General features: G+C 50.0%; 2 protein-coding genes across 3 annotated transcripts in view; both read left to right on the top strand.

The window, feature by feature from the left end:
• The window catches only part of ERN1 (endoplasmic reticulum to nucleus signaling 1), a 74,692-nt gene extending 61,770 nt beyond the window's left edge, over positions 1-12,922 (top strand). Inside the window, exons 16-22 of one of the 2 annotated variants that reach the window (XM_075071848.1) lie at positions 7,017-7,116; positions 7,738-7,937; positions 8,499-8,646; positions 9,199-9,326; positions 9,771-9,894; positions 10,477-10,544; positions 10,922-12,922. In XM_075071848.1, the coding sequence (XP_074927949.1) occupies positions 7,017-7,116; positions 7,738-7,937; positions 8,499-8,646; positions 9,199-9,326; positions 9,771-9,894; positions 10,477-10,544; positions 10,922-11,128 (975 nt within the window). In that variant the 3' untranslated portion in view covers positions 11,129-12,922. The remainder of the gene's footprint in view (positions 1-7,016; positions 7,117-7,737; positions 7,938-8,498; positions 8,647-9,198; positions 9,327-9,770; positions 9,895-10,476; positions 10,545-10,921) is intronic. The other variant, XM_075071849.1, reaches the window with a different exon arrangement.
• Positions 12,923-24,024: 11,102 nt separating this feature from the next.
• LOC116839558 (sterile alpha motif domain-containing protein 9-like) overlaps positions 24,025-27,379 on the top strand; it is a 9,521-nt gene continuing 6,166 nt past the window's right edge. The window contains exon 1 of the mRNA XM_032805616.2: positions 24,025-24,174. The gene's annotated coding sequence lies outside the window, so the exon portion shown is untranslated. The remainder of the gene's footprint in view (positions 24,175-27,379) is intronic.

Raw genomic sequence — 27,379 nt, 5'->3', positions numbered from 1 at the left:
ATTAGAGAGGGTTCGGAGAAGAGCCACAAGAATGATTAAAGGATTAGAAAACATGCCGTATAGTGATAGACTCGAAGAGCTCAATCTATTTAGCTTAACAAAGAGAAAATCAAAGGGTGAGCTGATGACAGTGCATAATTATCCATATGGGGAACAGCTGTTTCAGAATGGTCTTTTAATCTAGCAGAGAAGGTATAAAACGATCCAATGGCTTGAAGCTGAAGCCACAGATTCACGCTGAAAATATGGTATAAATTTTTAATGGTGAGAATAATTAGCCACTGGAATAATTTACCAAGGGTCATGTGGGATTTTCCATCTTCGACAATTTTAAATCATGATTGGCTGTTTGTCAAAAAGATCTGCTCCAGGAATTATTTTGGGGAAGTTCTGTGGCCTGTGCTACGCAGGTCAGAGTAGAAGATCACAATGGTCACTTCATACCTCTATGAGTTTTTACAAATAGCTGGGTTTTTGCTTTGGTACCCAGACTGGGGGAAAAAAATTAGTTGAGTGAAACCCGAAACAAAAAGTTTCATTTCATTTCAGGGGAGGGAAGGGAGGGAGTTAATCTTTTTAAAAATAAAGTTGCAGTAAAATTCTAAACGGGCATTTTGAATTGAAAAATCAAAATGTTATGTTTTGAAAATGTCAAAACTCAAACACTTAGTTTTTTTCTGAATTACTTTTTCGGGTGGGGGTGGAGTTCGACCGAAACCAGCAAATTTGACTCAGACACACAAAGTTGCAGCTTGAATCTGCATTTCTGGCAAAAATAAATAAATGTTAGACTGAAAAAATTCTCTCTGCTGATCTATTGAGCAGTCCATTGTCCTTCGCTTTTATTTGGGATCCCCTTGTAAATGAAAGTCCTTCATTTGAAAAGCATGCTGGAGTGGCCCAGCACATGGGCTCTCTGCAGGACAGGCTTGTAGAATTTTAGTACAGTCTGATATCTTAAAGTTCTTCTTCGAGTGCTTGCTCATATCCATTCCAGTTAGGTGTGCACACGCCGCGTGCACGTTCGTTGGAAGATTTTTACCCTAGCAACACTCGGTGGGTTGGCAGGGCGCCCCCTGGAGTGGCGCCGCTATGGTGCCGGATATATACCCCTGCCGACCCAGCCGCCCTTCAGTTCCTTCTTACCACCCGTATCGGTCGTTGGAACAGTGGAGTGCAGCTTAGCTGACCTCCGCTTCCCTAGCTACTCGTAGTTCTTGTGTATATAGTTATAATCCTTTTATATATATATTTATATATACTTATGCGTTTTTTCTTTACTAGCATAGTTACTTTATAATAGTTAACGGGGTTCGGGGAGTAGCCCCTTCCCTGCAACCGGTGCCGGAGCCCATGCCCGGCTCACCGGTTCTTAGTCCGTGCTTGGCCGACCTCAGGCCGTTGCTGACAGGAGAGCCACACGACTCCTGTTGACCACACGACTCCTGTTGATGGTGCTTGGGGGATCGCATTTCACAGCTAAGTGCCCCATTTGCAAGGCGTTTAAGCCGAGAACAAAATGGAGCGGCACTTTCATTTCCCCTCCACCTTCTGCACCGAGCGCTGGCTACTCGGGCGGACAGAAGCGCCTCCTCGGCACCGGACCCCACCGGCACCGGCCGTTACCGGCACCGAAGTCGACTCGGCACCGCTCCCTCTCTCTGAGGTTGAGGAAGCCCACGACTCCTCCTGCCAGTGCCCGACAGCTCCCCGGCACGCACGTGGTTGAGCTCCCTGCTCCTGCTGCTTCTGTGCCAACTGCACCGCAGCCAGAGAGCTCGTTTAAGTCGGATCGCCCGGCACCGACACCCTGCAGAGGCACTGATGACGCCGGCACCGTTGATTCTGGTCCCACGGGGCCGTCGAATCCAGTGCCTGCCTGCTCCCCGGCATGCGCCGTGGTTGAGCTTCCTGCTCCTGCTGCTTCCGTGCCAACTGCACCGCAGCCAGAGAGCTCATCTAAGTCGGATCGCCCGGCACCGACACCTGCCGCGGCACCGACAACGTCGGCACCGTCGATCCCGGTCCCACAAGGGCCGTCGAATCCAGTGCCTGACTGCTCCCGGCGCACGCCGTGGTCGAGCTCCCTGCTCCTACTGCTCCCGTGCAAACTGCACCGCAGACAGAGAGAGCCTGTCTAAGCCGGATCGCCCGGCACCGACACCTGCTGAGGCACTGGCGACGTCAGCACCATCGATCCCGGTCCCACAAGGGCCGTCGAATCCGGTGCCTGACAGCTCCCCGGTACGCACTGTGGTCGAGCTTACTGTTCCCTCCACGCCGAGACATTTCCAACGCGAGGGATCTCATTGCCATGACAGAGTAGATGCTGCCTGAACCCCCCGGCACCGCCGGTGCGGGTAATACAGTCTCTTGGCAAGCCTCCTTGATACGACCATCCTCTGTCAGCGCAGCAGAGCGGCACCGTTCATGATCACGGTCCCGCAGACGCTCCAAGTCCCGTCGGCGCTCCCACTCCCGACGCCACTTGCAGTCCCGATGCTGTTCTCCTCGGCACCGGTCGCACTCGCCGCACAGGTCGGTGTCCCGTTCACCGACCCGATAATCTCGGCACCGTTCTGGCTCCCAGCACCGCTACAGGCACTGTGACTCCCGTAGCCGCTCCCAACCTCGAGATCTCGGTCGACCTCCCGGCACCGCTCTGGTCGCAGGTCCGGATCTCGTTCCAGGTACCAGTGCGCCTTCCGGTACCGTCCCAGGTGCCGAGTTGGGCAAGGTCTGGTAGAGTCAGAGACTCTGCCCATGGTTTTCAGCACCTCCATGGCCATCCGGACACGCATCAGTGTCTTCCCACGCGGACAGCTCTTATGCTCAGGACCGCGATTCTGGTGTGCCCACCAACAACCTGAGAGCCCATCAGGACCTCCTATGGAAGGTAGCACTCAATGCGGACCTCCAGGGCAGGAGGTCCCGGAGGTAGGGGACCCGGTAGTGGACATTCTATCGGCGGGTTGCCCCACTAGAGGGCCCTACCCGTTTATTCGGACCATCCAGGCGAATGCCGATACTCTATGGAGGGTACGAACTACTTGTCTGTCCATCCTCCTCCCTGCTCACTAGTCATTCAGTTGGTTAAGAAAAAGGGAACGGCATGGCCAACAGGCGCCAGCCCCGAATCGAAGGGGCTAGGCGCGAATGACCCTACTCAGCCGCAAGGTGTATTCTGCAAGGGCCTTATAGCCCTGCGTGGCAAATCAATAAGCCCTGCTTAGCCCCTATAATCATAACACCTGGATAACGGTGAATAAATTTATGGAGCTTCTCCATCAAGGCTCCCGCCAAGAGTTCACTGCCCTCTTGGAGGAAGGGAAAAGGCGGCCAGAGCTTCTCTCCAGGCCTCGTTACCATGAGGAGCATCTCATGGCTTCAGGTTTCAAACTCCGCCTTTCACGACTTACCATTGTTGGTAAAGGCTCTTTGCGGTGAAATCAACCCCAGGCTGCAAAGCCTGAAGGGCAACAGGGTCCTAATGCGCTCTCTCTCGGCGTGCATACGCCGACGACCTACTGCAGGCCTTTCCGTCCCCAGCCACACGCCACACTCTGTGCCTAGCCACAGATAGGACTTTGGCAGACGCGCGGCTGAGGTGGTCGCAGACGACCGTCAGGACCCCTAGAGGGCCAAGATCGAGGCCCCTCGCAATCACGACCGGGGACCAAAGACGAACTTTCGAAGGTGCGCCCGAGGGCGGCGTACCGGTTACAAGCGGGATCCCACTCCTACTTCCTCTTGGCGTGGTCCCAGTTAACTTCAGTTCGCTGTTCCCTACACATGGTGGAGTATGGGTACCACCTCCAATTTGTTCCAACCCTGTCCCTCTTCAGGGACTCCTCTCGGGCGCATTCCTCTTACAAGAGGTGCAGACGCCGATGGACGAAGGGGGCAATTACTCCCTTATTCCCTAATCCCCGACTCGTATGGAGGTCTCAGACCTATCCTAGACCTACGAGGACTCAACCAGTTTATGATAAGGTTGAAGTTCCACATGGTATCCCTGGGAACCATTATCCTGTCCTTAGATCCTGGAGACTGGTGCCGCCTCGATATGAAGGACGCGTACTTTCACATTGCCATCTCCCTCCGCACAGGAGATACCTCCACTTTCTAGCCAACCATCGGTACTTCCAGTTTACGGTCCTGCTGTTTGGCCTTTCTACAGCCCCACAGGCATTAACCAAGTGTGTGGCCGTAGTCGCCACCCACCTCCGCCGACGTCGGATATGCGTTTTCCGTATCTGGACGATTGGCTTATCTGAGGAGACTCCAAGACACAAGTCACTCAGCGTGTGGGCATCGTCAAGGACCTATTCACATGTCTAGGCCTGATGATCACTATGGAAACATCCACTCTGGTTCCCACGCAGAGGTTAGACTTCCTAGGGGCTATCCTGGACTCCGAGCTAGCCGGATCCTGCTTACCACAGCCACGGTTTCAGGCGATGGCACCGATCATCCGAGGTCTGCAAACTTTCCCAACGACCTCGGCTCGCACTTGTCTCGGTCTCCCGGGTCCCATGGCTGCCTGCTAGTTTGTAACCAAACACGCTAAGCTCTGCCTCTGTCATCTCCAAGTTTGGCTCAAATCGGCGTACCGCCCGGACAGGGGCCCAATGGTCACGATAGTCACCATTCCCTCGAGCACCCTAGGCTCCCTAGAATGTGGCTAACTCCCTCCCTGGTGTGGGCAGGGATGCCGCTCTATCCGCCCCAGCCCTCACTGTCCCTGACGACGGATGCGTCATCTCTCGGCTCAGGTGCTCACCTCAGTAACCTTCGAGCTTAAGACCTTTGGTCTTCTCAGGAGCTGGCGTTCCACATCAATGTCCAAAAATGAGAGCAGTCTGCCTGGCGTGCCAGGGGTTCCAGCAGCAGCTGCGAGGCCGTGGCGTCTCAGTGTTTACAGCCAGCACAACGGCCATGTACTACATAAACAACCTGGGAGGACATGGTCCTCCTCCTTTTGTCAGGAGCCATCCATCTCTGGGACTTTTGCATAGCCCACTCGATAAATCTGGTAGCATCCTTTCTCCTTGGCGCTTCGACTCAGCAGGTCTTTCCTGTCTCATGAGTGCTCGCCCTGCCTGATGTGATGCATTCTGTTGCCAGAAGTGGGGATTTTTCCCCACATATGGACCTGTTCGCTTACCGCGAGAACAGGAAATGTCCGAGGTTCTGCTCCTTCCAAGGTCTCTCCCCGGGACTGATCTCGGACGCTGTCCTCATGCCGTGGAAGGCCAACACCTTTATGCCTTCCCACCGTTCCCCCGGCTCATTGGGTCCTGCTCAACTTCGCAGGGGCAGGGCGCGCATCATCATGATCACTCCAGCGTGGTCCAGGCAGCACTGATACGCCACGTTGCTCGGCCTGTCAATAGCCTACCCAATTACCCTGCCACTCCACCCAGACCTCATACCTCAGGACCACGGCAGACTTCGCCGCCCGGACCTGCAGTCTCTTCACCTCATGGTGTGGCTGCTACGTGACTATCAGGGATAGCAGGAAGCCTTCCACCTGGTCAACGTACCTGGCCAGGTGGAAGCGTTTCCTACAGGTGCGACACGCTTAAATCTTACTCCTGCTGAGGTCTCGATCCCCTCTATTTTGGACTACCCTCTGGACTGCAACAGCAGGGCCTAGCGGTGTTCGCCGAGGGTACACTTGGCAGCCATCTCTACCTTCCATCCAGGCTAAGGTGGTCGTTCTGTGTTCTCACACTCTATGGTTTCGAGGTTCCTCAAGGGCTTGCAGCGCATACACCCTTAGGTACGCCGCCCAGCCCCAACCTGGGACCTCAACCTGGGTTTAACCAGACTTATGTCTCCTCCATTCGACCCGTTAGCGACCTGCTCGCTGCTATACCTGTCTTGGAAGACAGCTTTCCTCGTAGCCATTACATCGGCCAGACGAGTCTTCGAGCTCAGGGCTCTTATGGTGGTTCCGCCATACATTATGTTCACAAAGACAAGGTGCAGTTACGACCACACCCGGCTTTCCTCCCTAAGGTGGTTTCGGCCTTTCATGTTAACCACACTCAACGCGATGGGGACAACAATTGCACTCCCTGGACGTCTGTAGAGCGCTCGCATTTATGTTGACGCGGACAAAACCATTTTGTAACACGCCCCAACTCTCGGTCGCAGTAGCAGACCGAAGGAAAGGCCTACCTGTTTCCTCTCAGAGGATCTCATCTTGGGTGATGACGTGCACCCGCACTTGTTATGATTTGGCTCACATTTCCCCAAGCCACATCACCATGCATTCTACCAGGCTCAGGCTTCATCTGCCGCCTTGCTGACTCGTGTACCTACCCACGAGATCTATCGCGCAGCTCCATGGTCCTCGGTCCATACCCTTGCTTCGCATTATGCTCTGGTTCAACAGTCAAGAGATACTGCAGCCTTTGGCTCAGCAGTTTTACATTCTGCCATATTTCACTCCGACCCCACCGCCTACATAAGGCTTGGGAATCACCTAACTGGAATGGATATGAGCAAGCACTCGAAGAAGAAAAGACGGTTACTCACCTTTGTAACTGTTGTTCTTCGAGATGTGTTGCTCATATCCATTCCACACCCGCCCTCCTTCCCCTCTGTCGGAGTAGCCGGCAAGAAGGAACTGAAGGGCGGCTGGGTCGGCAGGGGTATATATCCGGCACCATAGCGGCGCCACTCCAGGGGGCACCCTGCCGACCCACCGAATGTTGCTAGGGTAAAAATCTTCCAACGAACGTGCACGCGGCGCACGCACACCTAACTGGAATGGATATGAGCAACACATCTCGAAGAACAACAGTTACAAAGGTGAGTAACCATCTTTTCCCCTTTGTCTGTGGGATAAGCTCTTGCAAGTGCATAACCAGCTCTCATTAGACTGGGTAGAATTTACCTCTGTTGAGGGAGATCTTCAGCGGTCTGGGATATGTATAAAGACCAGCGTATACGGAACGTGCTGGGGTTTTAGGTTTACTTTCTGTTTTCCCTTATGTAATGTATAGTATGTGGAGCAGAAGGACTTCAGTCGCCATGGCTTACAACCCATTACCCTACTGCAACAGACGACATCTGGTCTTGCGTATCTGCACTCTCTCAATATTGGTAAGAAGGCCCTTTGTTTCGATTTCATGTATGTTTTATTGGTTAAGAAGCAAAATAAGCCGGCCTGGTGCAGGGAGCCTTGGCAGCCATGTAGTTTGTTGCTGGGTGGCTGGGAGAAGTGGAGACCAGTCATTCTTTTTCTGTCCTTTTACAAATAACAATACTATTCCACGATGCACATTCACGGAGTGGCCATGATAGCGCAGCACTGGGAACCAGGAGATCCGGCTTCTGTTCCCAGCTCTTCCACAGGCTTGTATGTGACACAACCCTGCTATGCCTCAGTTTCCCCTATCTGTAAAATGAGGATAATACTTCCCTGCTATATTAGTGTTTGCTTTGAGCTTCTCAGCTACTGTAGAAGTAGAATATAACGAATGATGGCTCTGGAATACCTGGGGGAGGGGGCGATGGCTCTAACCAGAACTTGCAAGATTTGAAGGAAATGGAGTAGAACAGGCATCCCAAATGAATAGGCAACAGGTTCCTTGAACTTAAGTCTATGGATCCCTGAACAGTAACAAAAACTGCTTCAGCAATGTGAAAGGATTTCATTCCAAATAAATAAAACAATTAAAAATGCTCTTGGTGCTTGTATTAATTAATTGGTGCTTTTATTAGTCCACAGGGATTTGAAACCTCATAATATCCTAATTTCAATGCCCAATGCCCATGGCAAGGTCAAAGCCATGATTTCAGACTTCGGCCTGTGTAAGAAGCTGGCAGTGGGCAGGCACAGTTTTAGCCGTCAGTCTGGGGTGCCAGGCACTGAAGGGTGGATCGCTCCAGAGATGCTGAGTGAAGATTGCAAAGAGAATCCTGTAAGTCAGTCACAATTGTTCTTGTTCTGAGAGTTAGGGAAGTTCCATGGAGTGGGATTGGCAAGTGTCACGTTGTTGCCATCAGACCTTTACGTCCACAGTTCATTGCCTCTTCATTCAAGCTGGTTTGGAACTAAAATGTCTGTGGACTAATTTTCAGAGGTTCTGAACACAACTCTCATTGAGGGCTGAACTTCTGATCAGTGGGATGTTGCTGTATTATCCTGTACCATATTTTGTAGTCATAGTGAAATCAAAGTGATCACCCAACGGGCCACCAAAAATCAGTTATTTACTCATGGTGGCCTTTAGCGATAGAACAGAATTGTACTAGAAAAGTTGGGATACTTTAAGTGGTCACTTAAGACTGGAGATGTTCTTGGATGTTGGGCTTTGGTACAGGATTTGCCATGTTCTAATTACTTTTGAATATTGTGGAGAGAAGTGTGATTGTAGAAACTTCTGTTGTTCCCTCAGATGCACAACTGACTTGTGAAGTTGAGCCAAAGTATTGAATAAACTATATTGTGATGTTGCTTATAAACCATATGTTATTTGCAGACATACACGGTGGACATCTTTTCAGCTGGCTGTGTCTTCTATTATGTGGTTTCTGAAGGCAGCCATCCCTTTGGCAAATCCCTGCAGCGGCAAGCCAACATTCTACTGGGTGTTTACAGTCTGGACTCCTTAAATCCAGAGAAGCATGGTGAGCAGGTGGATGTTTTCCTACTCTGTTAAATGTAAAGCACTGCACAGTTTATTCTGTGGGGCTTCAATAGCTCCCAGAACACCAGTGGAAATGGTCTGAGACCTATGAATCACCATGACCCCAAAGTTGCAAATGTGAAGTACAAGCACTTGAAATAATTATATGGGAAGCTCCTTTTAAAAAGTTAGAAGCCCTTAAAACTATTGACTTTACTGTCTGAAAGCATATAACATTCTGAGTGATTGCAAAGTTTTGAGCCCTCTGAGCTTTACTATGATAGTTTTAAGAGGAATTTCATGTATATCCAGGATGCTCAAAAGATTGAAGTGACCTTTGCTCTTAGCTGTATTGGTTCAACCCCAATGACTTTCTGATGGGTTACACAGAGTATAAATCAGGGCAGAATTTGGCCTGTTTTTTGTAGGCTGAGCATCCAACTGGAAATTCTAGATCTCTGACAAACTTGAAGGATTCATGACGGCTTCTTAAAGACTGAAAACAACTTTAACTGTTCAGACAGTCTGGGAATAATCACCCTTTTCCTCTTAGATGACATAGTTGCTCATGACTTAATAGAGCAAATGATAAACATGGATCCTCAGAAACGTCCATCTGCCAGCTGTGTGCTGAAGCACCCGTTCTTCTGGGATCTAGAAAGACAGCTCCAGTTTTTTCAGGTCTGTCTTGTCAACTTTTTATTTTGTCCAGGATTAAATATTCTCCATATGTTTTTAAAATCGTCTATATTAAAACTTCAAGTTTAAAGTCTTTGAGATAGTTGCATGCAGAATTGGCAGTTGATGAACGTACAGTGTAAGGAACAAAGAAGTGAGGTTCTGTGCTTAGTCAGAGCATGTATGGAAATGCTCAGCCCTTTGGAGGGTTTAAATCCAGTGAGCGTATTGGGTTTTCTGTGTTGAAAGAACTCTTGCAGATAGCTCCTGACTGCCAATCCTATATTCAATCCAGTTACATTGTACTGTCTCACAGCAGCAAGCAGCCGTTTTTTAGGACACTCTTTAATCTGGCAAAGTGTGGCAGTTTGTAATTAGGGGGTGGGGAGTGGGTAGGAGGTGGAAGTAAAAATACAGCATTTGAAATAACTTGAACGTTTCTTCCAGGATGTGAGTGACCGAATAGAAAAAGAATCTCTAGATGGTCCAATAGTCAAGCAGTTAGAGAGAGGAGGGAGAGAGGTGGTAAAAATGGACTGGAGAGAGCACATCACGGTTCCCCTTCAGACAGGTAACTGAGATTATATTCCATAATAATGTAAGGGAATGACGGGCTATTATCCCTAACCTGCATGTACAGGAAGGCAGCAACACCATTGGCTCTCAAATTTGTTACATGAGATCCTGGCCTGCAACTGAATTGTTCTAAATTAAAAAGTACATATATGTACACCTGTGCGCGCACACATGTATATAATCCTATTTTAGATCTGAGTGACTTAAAAAAAGCATGAAAACATAAAAACAAGAGTGTAGCAATGTCAGGCCTATTTTCCATTGTTTATTTACCAGGCTTTAGTGGTATTTACATTTTATTTTTTAAGAGCAGAGATGATACAGTTCAAAAATCATATGGGCCACACATGCATCAAACTGTTTAATATTCTGCATTGTCAATATGCCTCCTGCACTGATTTTTTTCCTTTAGTGTTTGAAAAAGGTTGTAATACATTAAATCCTGATTTACCTGGCCAGAACATTACAAACAGCTCTTTCACGTGTTTTGGCTGCAAGTATCAGCTCCCTGGAGGACTTTGTACACATCAGTTCATCTAAAAACAACCAACCAAACACAACCTATTTGCTTTTGTAGATCTTCGAAAATTCAGATCCTATAAAGGGGGCTCAGTACGGGATCTTCTACGGGCGATGAGAAATAAGGTAAAGGGGTGTGTGTGACCCAGCATCAAACCACCTTAGAATCTGTACCGTGTTAAACTTTAGCCACCCATACCTGTCATATTCTCCATGCCTGTTTAGAAGTATAAACAGCATTTTAAATAACTTGAATGTTACACATTCTGTTTCCACTAAAATGTTATGGTTTCCACCTAAATCATCTTTTTTTTGGCTTATCTTAGGTGGTGTTCCACTTTACTACCCACAATCCACCACTATAAAATGACACTTGTCATTTAGTAAGGCTTCTTTAGCCACTAAACTGCTTCTTGTTCATGAGCATCTCTTTACTATGTTGCACAGAGGAAGAAAGTGAATACTCTATAAAGAATGCTTGTCTGTATATTTTTTTTTTCTAGAAACATCATTACAGAGAACTGCCCCTGGAAGTGCAGGAGACGCTGGGCTCTATCCCAGACTATTTTGTATGTTATTTCACGTCTCGTTTCCCTCGCCTTCTCCTTCACACCTACCATGCAATGCAAATCTGCAGGGGGGAAAGACTCTTTCAGCATTACTATAGTCAGGACTCTGCAGAGCAGAGACTTCCAGGAGATACCATTTGAGAGGGCGAGGATGGAGCTCCCTTCTCTGTGATGAACATTCCAAGCATAGGGCTGTGAAATTGGCCTACCTTTAGCAGGGACTAGTGGGATCATCAGAGAGTAAAATGTCTCTTTGAAGAAACCAAGCTTTCAAACGTGCCTTATATTGTGTCTGCGCTGGAGCAGGAAAAGGACAGTAGGAGCACAAAGAACGAGTGCTAACTTCAGGAAAGCATTCAACCAAGCTGTGGAGTTATCCTAAGGCCGCTTTTAAGAAAGAAAGTGAAAATGGAGTGCAAATAGTTGTGTGTAAACATCATTCTTCTGTTGAACATACTTACATTGTACTTGATTTTATAATGTGTATATTTTACTGCACAGAATCAAACAGTGACTGAAACCATATCGTTACTAGGCATTAGGATCTGGAAGAGGAGCCTTTTAGTTGTAGCAAACCATCCAAACCTGCTATTGCACTACTGCCATATTCTGCATTTGAAACAGTGTCTTAGATACAATACAGTGATTGTAAAGGGAATAACCTGTAAAGAGAATGTAATTTCTAATTAATCAGTGCAACCCTGGAATAGTAGTCCCCAGTTCTTGGGTAGCTACAATGCCATCCTATTGATTACTGATTGGAAAAATCGGTCAGTATAATTTACTTCACAAATGCAAGACTCCATGCCATGGTGTTTTGAGAGGTCAGCCAAATGCTCATAGAAAGGAAATGGCAGTATTTGGCTTAGATCACAGTATTAAAAACTGAGCTATGCCGTAATTTGGAGAAGCATATTCAGATGTCCGTTTCTAGTTTCTTTGTAGGAAAGGAGGCCAGTTGGGCGTGTTGGACACAGCGACTGTCTGGCTGGAATTGTTCCTTGCTTTCTTCTTAAGAAGGTCTTCAGTTACTGAGCCAGAAGCAGTGTGACCCTACAGGGGAAAGGGATTGAAATATGAATTGCTCTAAAGAACAGTGAAATTATGGACCACATTTTTAATTGGTGAACGAAAGTAGTAATAAGCAGTGGAACCTGAGTTCCTGTCTGTCTGGATTGATAGTGATGTCCAAAGTGAAGCTTATATACATTTTCTTTACATTTGAAAGGATGCAGTATTCCTTTTCAGTGGCCCTAAAGCTGTGACAAGCATTAAGTGTGTGATCAGCATTAAGAAATGCTGGGTTCTGATGTAATACATCTGTATTATTCTTTTACAATATATTTATTTAACATATTTATATTTATTTAATTTTTACTACAAAGTGGTATCAAATTTAAATGGTACAAGTATAAAGCATGCCAAATCTTTAAAAAAAAAAAAAAACCAAAAACAAACAAAAAAAAAACTTTAGTGTTTTCTGTTAACCACTTTTTAATAACTGGCAGAGGAAAAGCTATACTGCATCTTTCAATGGAACTAATTTGTCTATTTTTGTTAATGGGTAAATGATGTGGAACAGGGAACCTTTTAATTTGTCTGATTGTGCCATTGTGTCGTAAACTAGTAAATTATTGACGGTTACTTGTGTGATTGGGCATTGCTATGGGATGTGTGTTTTTTCTTTTTCTAATGCAGTCACTTTTCTGAAGCTTAAATTTTTGGGAGTTTCCTAGTTTTACATTTTATGAAACCAGATATCAAGGTAAGATGCCAAATTGTGCAAGTTACATGTTTTTAAAAGCTTGAAAAAATGGTAGTTTTACCTAAGATGATTCAAAGCGTATTTCATATTTTTATACCTCTAATGTACAGATCTTTTATAATTCTACTAAATAACTTGTACTCAATAATAAATTCAAATAGGTTTAGAAACTGAGGCGTGTTCCCCTTTTTTAGTGAAAATGGCTGTTCACCAGTAGGAGTCTGGGAAGATGGGTAGGACTAGAAAGTAAGCTGTGCACTCTCTGCTGCTGTTTTCATGGAAATAGCATGGCTTTTGGGTGGGGGGTATGGCTCTTCCCTGATGTAATGGGTTCTCTCTTTGGGATGGGGGAGGACAGTTTTTGATAATTAATGTTGTTGGCAGCAAGGGTCAGAAAGGGGTATGTTTGCACAGAGCCACTTTACCTCCCCTTCTCCTGAGTTATGCTGAACTCTCCTCAGCCAGAGCAGAAGATCAGGGCCTTAAAGTTCTCTTGTGGTGCAGTGAAATTTTTTTAGCTGCATGAAGAAACTGGACTGGATTAAAAAAATACAGTAATGGAAAATTTTCCCTTCAAATCTGTACAAGTACATCTGATGAAGTGGTTCTAGCCCATGAAAGCTTATGCTCAAATAAATTGTTAGTCTCCAGGTGCCACAAAGTACTCCTCCTGTTCTTTAAACATTTGAGTGAGTCTGACATTACATCCACCAGAGGGCAGTGGAGACATGCACAGAGAGCACAGGTTTCAGCAGTAGCCGTCTTAGTCTGTATCAGCAAAAAAAACAAGAAGTCCTGGTGGCACCCACAAACAAATTTATTTGGGCATAAGCTTTTATGGGCTAGAACCCACTTCATCAGATGCATGAAGTGAAAAATACAGGAGCGGGTATAAATATATGAAAGGATGGGGGTTGCTTTACCAAGTGTGAGGTCAGTCTAAGGAGATAAATCAATTAACAGCAGAATACCAACGGAGGAAAAATAACTTTTGAAGTGGTAGGAGAGTGGTAGGAGAGTGGTAGGAGGCCTTGAGAGGTGCTTCCACCACACCCATGGAATACCTGAGCCAAATGAGGAGGCAAAAGAAGAGGATACGGGAGGACATGTTCTCTGAGATCCTGCAAGCCTGTGCTGCATTAAACCATGAACAGAGGGGCCTGGAGGGTGAATATTTTCAGACAGTGGAGAGGGCAAGAGCCAACCGACCCAGGAGTTCCAGCAGAAGAGGGAGAGGCAGATGGGGTGTCTCCAGCAGCAAACGCAGATGCTGCAAACCCTGTTTGACCTACCTTTTATTCTTCTTTGAGTGATAGTCCCTATGTGGATTCCAAGAGTGCACGCACACCATGTGCTGGAGCTGGAACTGTTCATAACAGTGTCAGTTGACCCGCACATTCATTGTGCATCAACTGTGTAGCATATCCAAGGCTTTAAGAGGCTGGGCAGGTGGATGCTGCTCCAGTTCTCTCTTACTGCTGCGTGGCCAGAGTCGGAACCCCCATTCCTCGGTGCTTTTAGCTTGTTTTTTTGTTTTGTTTTTCTTCCTTTAGTTGTAGTTAATTATCCGTTCATAGTTGTTAGTTGCTGTTTTGGACTTTTCTTCCCTTTGCCCAGTCACTACGGGTTTAAGTACTGAGCTTCATGCCCTCTCTCCTTCTCTGTGAGTGACTAGCACCGACGCTGCCTCCACTGCGTGGGTGAAGCCCATATCACCGCTCGCTACTCCATTTGCCAATCGTTCCCAGCTCAGGAGCTTCGCCTCCAAAAGTTCCTCATGGAAGAAGCGATTCAGCTACATGTCCCTTCGGATCTAATGCATTTAGCAATGTTGTATACACCCCTGTGGGTTTGGCTCTGGTGGCTATAATCGCAAGCTCAACTGAGTAAAGCTTCCTCTGCTACTCGTTTCAGATCTAGAGTCTTTAGGAACACATGAAGACCAAGGAAAGTAACACATACATTCACTAGAACAATTTCTAATATCTTTAATAAAATTGATAAAAGTTACCAACAATGAATATCCAAGCACAGATAAATCCTACATCTATCCATGCACAAATTATAGCTATAGTTATATTCATATCCTCCTAGATAGTCAGGGTTTGATGGGTCTCTCGTGGCTTGATCATCAGTACACAGAGGGTTCCTGCTGGAGTCTTTCCCTAGGGAGCTCGATTTTCCCAATCTGGGCACCCTCTTTTATGATGTGATTCTGACTATACCTCATACCTTTGGCATTTTCACACACATGCACATCTTCTTTTCCCTAATTTGTATTGTCCCCCAAGAATATTGGGGTACCCTGTTTTCCATAGGTTGTTATAGTTCCTTTTATTCTCAGCACTGACGCACAACCTGCATCCTATGGTTAAGGGGGGGAAAAAAGGTGCCTCTAGGGCATTTTGTAATCTAAAATTAATTTTGCAGCTAATTTTTCGTAATACCACTTATTGGTATATTTTTTTCATGAACTTGTGGCATCAGGTTATTCTTCTGTCACTTACTTACATAAAGCATTTCTTAACTCCAAGGGCTAATATGACTAAGCTAAACTCCTACCAGCCTCAGGCTCTAGGCCTTGTGTTTCAGCCCTGCTTACTTAGATACCTCATACATACTCGTCTCTTCCAACTACTAACCAGTTTATACTTCTATAATCCTAACATCACACCACCAACAATAAATGAATGATAAAATACAATAATTGGCTACAATTAGACAGTCAAGTGAGAGGTCCATTTTAGCACCTCCTTTTTACACACACACACCCCCATCTATGAGAGCCATGGTAGCTGTAGGGTAGTAGAAATGGACATTAACTTCTGAAATAAATAAACAGAAAATAATTTGTTACTGCATCGGGTTTTTAGTTGCAACACAGCACTTGTGCACTGGTTTTCGTACACGATAAAAATCTCTTTTTGGAAACATTCATATTTATTATTTCACAACATATGCTGTGGAATGAATGACTACGGCTAGTGAGAGCATGATATATTGCAGGTTGATGGAACTCATATGCGCAGTGACAGTGTAATAACTATAACGGTACAGCAAACACCACCAAATTAATAGGCACATTAACAAATGTACACCAAGCACCACACAATTCCTGTCAGCCCCCAACCCTTCTGGGCTAGGTAAAGTACAGGCCTCCACACGGCATGAAGGAAACTCTCTTTCAAGGCCTCCCTCAGCCACATAGCACTGTGTTAAGCATTTTCAATAGCCCTTGTATCTGGCTGTTTGAATGGACAGGCCCTCTACCCTGGCTGCACCCTCCCCACCCCCACCCCTTGCCTCACAGATCTTATACAGGACACAACAGGCAGCTATAACCATTGGGGTATCTTTCGTGTTACAAGACTGGATCGCAGTGACAGTGCCCCTTCAGCTTACCAAAAGCACAATCAACTGTCCTGCACCTGCTGATGTGGTAGCTGAATCTTTCGTTGGTGCTGTCGAGGTGGCAGGTGTGGAGTTTGATGAGCGAGGGGAGCAGGAGGTAGGCTGGGTCCCCCAGGGTTACTGTTGCCATTTCAACACTGCCCTTGGTAATCCACTGGTCAGGAAAGAATGTGTCTGTTTCCAGCTGTCGCAACAGCCCTGTGTTCTTAAAGATATGAGCATCATGCAACGTCCGTGATGAGCCAATACAGATGTGATCCACCAATGCTTGCACAACCATAGAAAAGCAGCCCTTTCTGTGGGTGCACTCTGTGGCAAGGTGAGCTGTTCCAAAATTGGGATATGTGTGCCAGCAAAGGTCCCAGCTCAGTTCAGGAACCCCATTGCTGCGAATCCATCCACTATGTCCGGCATTTTACTGAGAGTCACAGATCTGCCTCGCACAAGGTGATTCATGACCCTGCACACTCGCAAGACAATGGCCCCCACTGCAGCTTTTCCAACTCCAAAATGATTGCCCACTGGCAGGTCGCAATTGGGCGTTGTAAGCTTCCACAGTGTGAGTCCCCAGTTACTTCTCATTCTGGGGTGAACTCAGCCCCCCAATCCAGGAAGGTGGCTTTTCCCAAACAAAAGTTCTGCAGCTACTGTGTGTCAGCCCAGCCCCACATTATGACGTGATCCCACCACTCTGCTCATTTCTCAGGCCCAGAAGTGGCCCCCGGGCTACAGGCGCGTTATGAATGCCATTGACCAACACTGAATCAGTTTTCGCTGTGTCCTCCAGGAAGGAGATGAGGGCTGTGCAAGAACAGCAGGCAGCTGCAGAGTTGAGAGGTCCGTAGGGGGGCAGGGCCGCGCAGAGGATTCAGGGGGGCCTGGGGCAAAGTGGAGGCTCTGCAGCGCTTGTACTCACCTGGCCGGGGGGAAGGGGGTGAGAGGGCTTCAGTTGCTCTGTGTCTTTGACAGCACAGAACCACCCCCGCTGCCAAAGTGCCGCGGAAGACCCAGAGTGACTGATGGGCCCCCTGCCGCCAAAGACCCAGACCACCACGGGGCCACTTGCCGCCGCCCCCTCTCCTGGGTGGCCCTGATAGGGGGAAGCAGAACTGACAGATCCGCCCACGGGAGTTAGTGGGGGGGGCTTTAAACCCACTCCTGTCAGTGCAGACCCTGCCCCAATACAGTAAATGTCCAACATTAAAGGCTGCTGCACATGTCTGAGCCAGCACGAGAGGAAGGGTGGGAAGGACCCAAACAGGAGCAGCCAGGCAGCGGTGCGAGCACAGCTCTGGGCACAACCCAGGGCGGGCTCAGGGTAGGTGCAGCCAGTCCCCCGCAACAGGCGCTGCTCAGCGGCGGGGAAACGAAAGTGAAAGCCCCGGGGCTCTTTCTAGCACCGCTATTTGTTTTAAACGGCGTGAGCGGCAGGGCAGAGCCTAGTGCAACGTTAGACCCCTCCGGCGAGCTCGGCGCGGGCAGGGAAACATCCCCGGCGAACAGGACAGCCCGGGTCGGCAGCCGGGCACGGAAAGCCCCTGTGCCCGGTCGGCTTCGTGGCCAGCCCTTCGGGGGCGGGCGGGACCTGGCCGAGTGCTGCTGGGCCGGGCTGTCTCTGCAGGAGGCAGGGGGTGAGCGGGACAGGGGGGCCACTTGGCTCTCGCCCCACTCGGAGCATCAGCCCCGTGATCGGTGCCGCCGGCTGCAAACCCTCGGCAGGGACGCGGTGCCGCGCTCGGGGCTGGGGACGGGGCAGGACGCTGCCGCCCCCCGCGAGGGACTCGGCGACGGGTGAGGCAGCCCCGGGCGCTGGCGTTGCGCCGGAGGGGGGGTTATGGAAGCGTTGCCGCCACACACACACACACACACACACACACCCTCGGGGAAATCGCTGGGCGGCTCCCCGGGAAGGGGCTTGCGGATCCGTTCGGTGCCACCCTCCCAGCCCGGGCTTACCGCTCAAGAGCCGCAGGGCGCGGCCGGAGGATGTCGGGCTCCCTCCTCTCCGCTCACCGCGCCCCACATGGGGCCCCCTCCCCGCTGGGGCGCTCCGAGCTGGGCTGCGGGCCCCTGGGCGGGCTGCGACCGGGGTTCCAGCGCTGCAGCCGGGTTGCCAGCGGGGCAGAGCCCCGCACAGCGGCCATCGGTGCCCAGCGCGGGTCTCTCCCCAGTGCCTGGTCCCTGGCAGTAAAATGGCTGAAGGGGGCACTGCGCACCCCCAGTGCTGGGGGGGGGGGGTTAAAGTGAGCAGATGTCCGGATTTTACAGGGACAGTCCTGAGAGTTGGGGCTTTTTCTTATATAGGCGCCTATTACCCTCCACCCCTACGCCTGATTTTTGACACTTGCTGTCTGGTCACGGGGGGGGGGGGGGGGAATTCCCCCATCCTCTCTGCACCAGCCCTGGGCGTGTGGGGCTAAAAGAAATTGTGTCCCGGGCTTTGCTGCAGGTTGGGAGTTTGCAGTGGGACCGTGGGCAGCTGATTGTGACATTGGGATAAAGGCCATTTTAAAACCCGCCCCCGGACTGGCCCTGACCCCACTTCGGGTAGTTTCTGGGGCCGATCACCTCCCCTGGCAAACAATCGACAAACGCATCAATTTCCACTCTCGAGCTTTGCTGCCCCCTCCTGGCGAGTTTTAGCCAGGACTGAAACTTTCGTTTCCTCAAAAGCTCTGGCTGCCTTGTCAGGTCCCATTGTACTGCAGGGCCTGGCCTGTGACCCGCGGTGGAAATAACATTTCCTGTCTACTCCAGAGGAAAGGGTTTTACTGAATCAGGCCCCCCACCGAAGAAGAGCTCAGCTAAAAAGAAAAGAATTTTTTAAAGTATTTGTACAGCCTTAGAGTTGCTTTTGCAAAGGAATTTGGGGGAGGGGGTGATTGAACAGGTACCACCCAAATACCCAACACTCACATCTCTTCCACTGTCTTGCTGTTTACTTAAATGTGTGTATTTGTTCCCCATTCCTTTTTAAGCCCATATTACCAGTCTCCCCCACTAGCCTGCTGACCCTTCTCCCCTCCTTCACGGGAATTGGACCACCCTTCTCCAGTTCTATACTCACCTCTCCATCTACTTTCCATCAGCGTTATAGGGGCAAGGGTTTCTCATCTCTCCAAAAACATAGTTCGTATCAGGGGCTCTGCTTAACTTGCCTTTTTGCTGCGAACTGCTCTCTTTATTCACTCTAATAATTCTTCTGCTTTTAAATCTGTATTTGCATCCTTGAAGCAGGTAGGAGCCTGGAATTGCCACTGTGGAACTGGATCTCGGCTGTGTAGAAACTCGCCTCTGGTGACCTGGCATGAGAGAGCAGAATTTACCTTTCTTAGTGTGGTATGGAAACAGCTGTAGCTATTACTTGTACTTAAAAATTTTCTTTGACATATTCTGAGGCGCCTGTTGTTATTCTTTAACGCTGTCTGTTCTTTTGTCTCAGTTTGCTTGAGGGATCTTTAGAAATATTTATTTGCAGGCATTAATGTTAAATTTCTGTTTTCTCGCTCTCTTGCATAATTGAATTATTGGGCTATATTTTGCACACTGTGCTTTTGGATGAGTTGTTTGTAGCATAGGAATAAACTACACTGGTTGAAGGCACCTTTATACCAACATAAAGGCCACTACGCAAAGGCAGCATTAAGCAGGCTCTTAAGGGAACTCTCACAGAGTGGCCCTGGGTGAGGCAATGTGTGGACTATATACCCCTTAGATGCATTACTCGCAGAGTAAAGGGGAAGACAGGCCTTTGTGCAGGTGAAGAGGTGGAATTCAGACCACAATATAACAGGTTTAATGCAGTAATTAAAATTAGAATGAAACATCTGTCAGCCTTGTATTGGCTGCTCAGCGGCCTAACTGAAGAATAGTCTCAGTCCAGTGAGGCAGCCTCAGATCTGATGGGGAAAGGGTGGATTACTACCCTACAAGAAGAAGTCAAACACTTGCACCTGACGCATGACAGATACAGATACACTCAGGGCTTGTCTGCACTTAAAAGGCTGCAGTGGCAGAAGTTATGTTGATGGGAGAAGTCCTCCTGTCGACGTTGTGCTGTCTACACCAGGAGTTAGGGCAGTATAATTGCATTGCTCAGGGGTATGATTTTCCTACATGCCTGAGCGACACAGTTATACCGACATAAATTGCTAGTATCGACATAAGCCTGATTTCTGCAACCCTGCTGCCCCCAGCAACTCGCTTCAGCGATTTCCAAAATCAAAGCCATTTACCAGGGGCCTCCTCTCCTGTTTGCGCTTCACCAAACTCCCACAGCTGGGACTGACTAGATTCCTCCGGGGTAGAGAAGAGCTCCTGGCTGCATACAGCTTTGACCTCTGAGTTGTCCTCTGCCTCTCGGTCCCCTCCCTGTCCACATCCTCATCCAAGATTTCCTCCTCCTGGCTTGGTCCACTCTTGACTGGCATGCGAGCCACCGAAGTATCCACAGTGGCCTTTGCAGTGGAGGTGGGGTTGCCACCAAATATCGCATCCAGCTCTTTGCAGAACCAGCAGCTCATGGGCGCAGCACTGGAGCAGCGGTTTGCCTCCCATGCCTTGTGGTAGGCGTTCTGCAGCTCCTTCACTTTTACCTTGCATTGCATTGTGTCCTGGTCATGGCCTCTTTCTGTCATGCATCATGAAATCTGTCCGTAGTTATGGCTGGAGCATAGTTCGGACTGGATAGCGTCCTCTCCCCAAATGCTGATGAGGTTCAACACCTTGGCATTGCTCCCAGCGGGAGGGGTCACCCGGTGTGTGGAGCAGACATGTCACCTGGAAACAGGAAGAGGACTTTCAAAATTCCCAAGGAAATTAAGGGCTGGAGCTCATGGTTGGTCACCTGAGGGCAGGGCAGTAGAGTTCAAACTGATGACCAGAGAGGCAAGAACAGACATTGTGGGACATCTCTCGGAGGCCAACTGTAGCACTGTAATCGACTAGGGTGTCTACACTGGTGTAACCCTGGCACAGAAAGCTGTATGCCTCTTGTCAGAGTGTTTTGTTTTCTTTTACAGCAATGCAACTGCAGAGTTTCTGAGCACTAAGTGGCTTGGCAGTGTGTACACCGTATGAGAAAGCTGCTTTAATGTGCAGAAACTTGGTAGTGTAGACAAGGCCTTAGACAGAGAGTACCAGCAGGGTTTTCTCCATTCTCATTGTTTGGACGTAAGTAGCCAATCCAACCACTCATTGATGCGTATGCAATACAGTCAGTGAAAACACCAAATACACCCATTATATCTGTTCCAATAATTTCTCATGCCTAGTGTGCCCATCCAGGTATATGTAGCCTTTGACTACTGTGCACACATGGGCTGCACAGACCACACTGGGCAAGGTAATATTGACCCCTCCCACAGCTAAGTCAACACCTAATAGAGCCAAAAAGACCATGCAGGACCACCCCATCCCATCAAAACGCAGACTCCAGTTAGTCTTCCCTACTTGCAATCTCCAATGCACCCCACTGGGCTTCTGCACACCAGCTTTGCTCCTCCACCAAAACACATTTCCCAGCCTCCTTCCCTCAGGGCCCCCTAGATATTGCACTACAGGGTATTTTTCACCAGGAACAAGTTGGGATGTGAACTCATTTTGTACACAGACAGCACAGCCCCTTGTCTAAAATAGAACCCAGGAAAGTAGGGCTGGGACTGTATTTGATAGCCAACTATGCATAGACTTTCTTCAAAAAAAAAAAACAAAAACCCACACACCTGTGGACTTTACTGCCAAAACCCTTGGTTAATGTGGCAGTCAGGTTGCCAGCACAGCCTCCTGCCCTTCCAGAAAGTTGAGTGCCCCCAAGCTTAAACCTCTGAAACCAGGAACTGCAAAATGTTTAGGGGCCACCTCACAGTGCTCTTGTAGCTACAGGGCAGCACATCTGGCTCTAACACCCACCAAGTCCCGGGTCACTAAGCTGGTTTAACACTGCTGACATAAGCACTGACTCTGTGGGTGCTCCGGGGCTGGAGCACCCACAGGGAAAAAATTAGTGGGTGAACTGCACCCACCAGAAGCCAAGCTCCCCTCCCCCCCACCCCAAGCGTGCTGCATCCACGCTTCTCTGCCTACCTCCCAGCGCTTGCTGTGGCAAACAGCGTAGCAACTCTCGGGGGGGGGTAGGGGGAGGAATGGACTATGGTGCGCTCAGGGAGGAGGTGGGGAGGGCAGGGATTTGGGGAAGGAGGCGAATGGGGGAGAGTTGGGGGCGGGGGGCCTTTGGGGAAGGGGTTGGAATAGGGCAGAGCTGGCGGGGGGGGTACGTGGGCAGAGGGGGATCGAGCACCCACCAGCGCCATTAGAAGTCAGCACCTATGACCACAGAGGCTACTATTAAGGTGCATTGCTTTTGTTTTGTTCCTTGGTTACAGTGCAAATTGGATGAAGCTGGAGTGTTTTATTGTCTTATTTAGCAAAGTAAAGGCTGAGGGGAGAGGATTGCTGTCTGTGAAAAACACCAGGGTGGGAGAAGCAGGTCTCTAAATTCGAGGACCGTTGTGTATAAATTGGCCATAAATAAATTTAGGCTGGAAATTAGAAGGTTTCTCACCACCAGCAGAGGAGTGAGGTTCTGGAACCCCTCCCAATAGGAATAGCGGGAGCAAACAACCTTAATAATTTTAAAATGGAGTGTGATACATTTATGAACAGGATTATATAATGAGGTGGCCTTTGCTAGCCACGGACTGGCCTCAGTGACCCAGATAGGCCCATCCAGTCCTATGAATTGATTTTCAGTACCTGTTGGAGGTGTCAGAGTGCATTAGCACACTGCTGTAGACAATATGAAGGCAATGAGTCATGGAGGTGACTCTCCTTTCTGATGTCTATGATTGTACGGTTTTTGGGTGGGTGGCTGTGTGTTTCTGCAACCTGAACTGTCACTAAATGAAGGGGAACATTTTTTCTGATAGCTTAGGGCTTAGCTGTATGGGCCCTACTGTGTGTCCAGGTGGCATATGTGCGTGGGCAAACTACAGGCCACAGGCTGCATCCGGCCCACCAGCTGTTTTAATCCAGCCCTTGAGCTCCCAGTGTGGAGCAGGGTTTGGGGCTTGCCCCACTCTGACGTTCCAGTTGGGGAGCGGGGGGCGGGGGGTGGAGGGCGCCACGTGGCTCCAGAAAACGGTGATATGGTCCCCCTCTGGTTCCTACATGTAGGGGCGGCCAGAGGGAAATCGCGACAAATGGGAGCTGCAGGGGCAGTGCCTGCAGACAGGGCAGCATGCAGAGCCACCTGGCCACACCTCCGTGTAGGAGCTGGAGAAGGGACATGCTGCTGCTTCCGGGAGCTGCTTGAGCTAAGCCCCACCTGGAGCCTGCACCCCTGAGCCTCCTCCCACACCCCAACCTCCTGCCCCCCCTTCAAACCCCTCAATCCAGCCCAGAGCACCCTCCTGCACTCAAAACGTCTCATCTCCAGCCCCACCCCAAAGCCCACACTCCCAGCCAGACTCTCACTCTACCCCTGCACCCCACTGCCCCAGCCCAGAGCCCCCTCCTGCACCCTGAATGCATTTCTGGGCCCATCCCAGAGCCCTCACCCCCTCCCACATCCCTACCCCAAATTTGTGAGTATTTATGGTCTGCCATACAATTTCTATTCCCAGATGTGGCCCTCAGGCCAAAAAGTTTGCCCTCTCCCCGCAATAGACACTTCTAGGGAAGTGCAATTAAGCCTATGGCTTGTCTACAGGGTGTGAATGCACACCACAGGCATGTAAATTGTTAATACTAGGGAACTTTTAGTGCCTGCCAGCAGAGTCTCCATGAGCCAGTTTGTGTGTGACATGTTGGAACACACTCTAGTGTACACCCCTCTTGTTGCACACTAACATCATCTAGCCAAGCCCTAAAACTAATCATGGGATGCCAACCAGCCCTCATGATCAGTTCTTCTCACCCATAGGCAAGCGTCTCTCAAATGAGAAAAATGTATCCAGCTCGCTCTCTTGGAGATGCAGATGCAATGAGATGAGCAGGAGATTCTGTGATACAGGTGATTAGTCAAGGGTTAAATCCTGTCTATGAAGCACTATTTGAGAGCTGGGCCCATTATCACTGTGGTTATCAATATTAATTTGACTGCATTAACGTGCCATGTTTGGGTAAGAAGGAGGTGGAATGGGGGAAATCTAAGGTGTTTTCCCAATTTTGCAAGTGACAGACTGTGTGAGTGCAGCACTTGGTCCGCACTAAAACTTACAGTACTATAACTATGTTGTTCAGGGCTTGTCTACACTTACAGTTTTGCAGCGCTGGCCGTTACAGCTGTGGTCGTACAGCTGTGTACGGCCAGCGCTGCAGTGTGTCCACACTTGCACCAGTTGCAGCGCTGTTGTGAGTGGTGCATTGTGGGCAGCTATCCCACAGAGCACCTCGTCCCACCGAGAGAACACGTGTTGGAAAGCAGCATGCCCACCAGCATTATAACGGTGCTGTATCCTCCATAATATGTGAAGGGAAGGGTGAAACCTTCAATGACGAATGGGCCTCCGAGTTCAACGCCTGGAGGCTGAATTTGCCCAGCCAGAGAGCAGGGCTAATAGAGAGGCCCAGCACAGTGCTTCAAGGATAAGGGATCCCTTAAAGGAGCACTTTGAGGCTGAAAGCCAACAGTAAGTTGGGTGCCTTCCACTGCATGTTAAAGCATTGCTCACTAGCAGTTACTTGCAGTGTTTCATTGATTTGCAAGTTCTATTTTTTACTTTGTAGTAGATGCTTACAGATTTCTGTATATAAAAACAGTGAATAAAAAGACAAGAACATCCTTATAAAAATACAATACATAAAACAGGAAGGGGGTACGGTGATTAGCATTACACTCACAGGTTTGATATGTGTTCTTCCTGGAGGGCCTGTGCACTGCCTGCTGCTGCACTTGGGGCACTGCTCTCTCACTTGGGGCACTGCCTGCTGCTCGCAGCTTGGGATTTAAATATGCTGCATGTGATGGGTGTTGAGTGCATTGGGTAACGTCGTTGATTATCAGGGGGCTGTGAGGTAAACCGACTGGTGTGGCGGGCAGTTGTGGTGTAAGCACCAGGATGCTGGAGAAGGGTGTTTTGAGAAAACACGGGCACAATGTGCTAGATTTGGATGGACTGACATCCACGTAGTGGTCTGCCTGCATGTCTACCATTGTCTGAACACATCTTGAACACGGGGCTCGTGGGGGGGGGGTCAGGCTGGGTCCCTGTCTGCTTTTTCATACCTGCGGCCAGGGGGTTAAACAGACCAGGTGCTGGGAAAAAATCACAGAGAAAATTCACCCAGTCCCAGAGAGCAGAGGCAGCCAGTGGCCACTGATCCAAGAAAAGCGTAGACAGGGCTGGTTAGGCACCCACCAGGGACACTCAGCAAGGTGCATTGGGGTGGGGGGGCAGAGCCCAGGGGCCTTCCCCGAGTCCCAGGAGACTGACCCCTTCCAGCTGCCCCCGGCTTTGCTCTCTTTCCCCGTCCAGCAGGGCACCTTGTCTGTTCTCCACGCACGTCTGGCTGATCCTTGCAGTGCAGGGGCCCGTCAGTTACCACTTGCCGGCTACAGAGGTGTCGGCCGTTTCTGCAGACCGTCGCCATCACCCTGCCCTCTAGGGGTCGCTGCACCTTATCCTAATCACCTAGCTATTCGAGTCCGCACGAGGGGAAACTGAGCAACACACCATATCAGAGACAACGTTGAGAACATTACCCACTATCGTCCTGGACACGTGAGCTCCCCAGGCGGGAATGCAAGACACTGGGTGTTGATGGGCACTGAGACTCTGCACCCGAAGCCTCAACCCCACGAGCCACTGCAGCCCCCTAAGGCAAGCTCCGGTGTGTTGCCCACACTGCGAAAAGAAGGGACTGCAGTCCGCTCAGAGAGCAGACACTAGGTCAAGCCCAGCGTGGGGAGACACTCTATCCGAACACCATATCGTAGGGAAATGGAGACACAAGCCGTGGTGGCGTAAGCTCAGCTCTTGGCGGGTGGGGAGGCTGCAGGCGCGTCGAGCCCCTATTAGGGTCACACTGGCTTGTTGGGGTGTGAAGCCTAACCGCGCCTCCTGCGATCTGACTGGGAGAATGAACCGTTCAGAGCGCGCCGGCCCCACTGCAAAAGAGTACCAGCTGGATCACGGAGCTCAACCTTGGGGGAGACTGTGAGTTGAACCCATGCCATCGCTCTGAGGAACATCCAAACCTGGGGTATCGACGAGCAGAAAGTTGACAGCAGGTCCCTCGGGGTCACTTAGCCCAGAGCTCAAGCTCGCCACCCCACAACTTGAGACCCCAGTCCGGGAGCTGCGGCAAGCCCGCTCTCCCGCTCTCCCGGCCGGAGCTGCGGCAAGCCCCGCTCTCCCGACCGGAGCGCGCAAGCCCGCTCTCTTCACCTGCCTCTACGTCCCGGCCGAGAGCTATAGCAAGAGCATGAGCCTCTCGCTCATCGGGTTTCCGACACGGAGCGGCCCCGGCAAATACCCCGCCTCTCCCGGCCGGAAGCGCCAGAGGCAAGCCCCAGAGCTCTCTCTCAGGCCGGAGCTAGCGGCAAAAGCCCCCAGCCATCACGCCAGTCCGAGCTCCTCGGCAAATCCCGCTCTCCCCCCGCCGGAGCTCTCCGGCAAAGCCCCCGCTCTCCCAGGCCGGACGCGCAAACTCCCGCTCTCCATAGTCCTGACCGGTCTCGCAGGCTCCGGCAAGACCCCGCTCTCACCCGGCCGGAGCTCTGGAGGCCCCGCTCTTCCCCGGCTGGAGCACGCAACCCGCTCTCAGCGCTGGAGCCTCCGGCAAGCCCCGCTCCCCCTTCACCGCTTTATGTTCCGGCCGCCACGCGAAGTCAAGCCCCGCTCCTCCCCGCTGGAGTGCGTGCTAACCCCGCTCTTCTTTTTTTTTCGCGTCCGGAGCTCCCGGCAAGCCCCGCTTCTCCTGCCGGAGCGCGGCAAACACCCCGCCTCTCGCGCTCATTCGCCAGGACGGAGCTTCCGCAAGGCCCCTGCTCATCCCCTGCTCTCCAGGGCCCGAGCTCCGGCAAAGATCCACGCTCTCCCTCCTCTCCAGGCTCTGTAGCCTAGGGCAGTGGAAGTGCTAAGCCTACCAGAGAGGCTGGAAACAAGGAATGCTGGGATAAGTCCTAATACCCTGGAGGCCAAGAAAAACGCTGGTGAGTGCCACACCTGATGACCAGCGCTGCATCACCAGCGCTGGTCTCTGCTACAATGTCA

This window comes from Chelonoidis abingdonii, chromosome 13 (genome assembly GCF_003597395.2).
Source record: "Chelonoidis abingdonii isolate Lonesome George chromosome 13, CheloAbing_2.0, whole genome shotgun sequence".
Taxonomy (NCBI): domain Eukaryota; kingdom Metazoa; phylum Chordata; order Testudines; family Testudinidae; genus Chelonoidis; species Chelonoidis abingdonii.
Note: the sequence above shows the minus strand (reverse complement) of the source record. Positions and strands in the feature narration are given on the sequence as shown.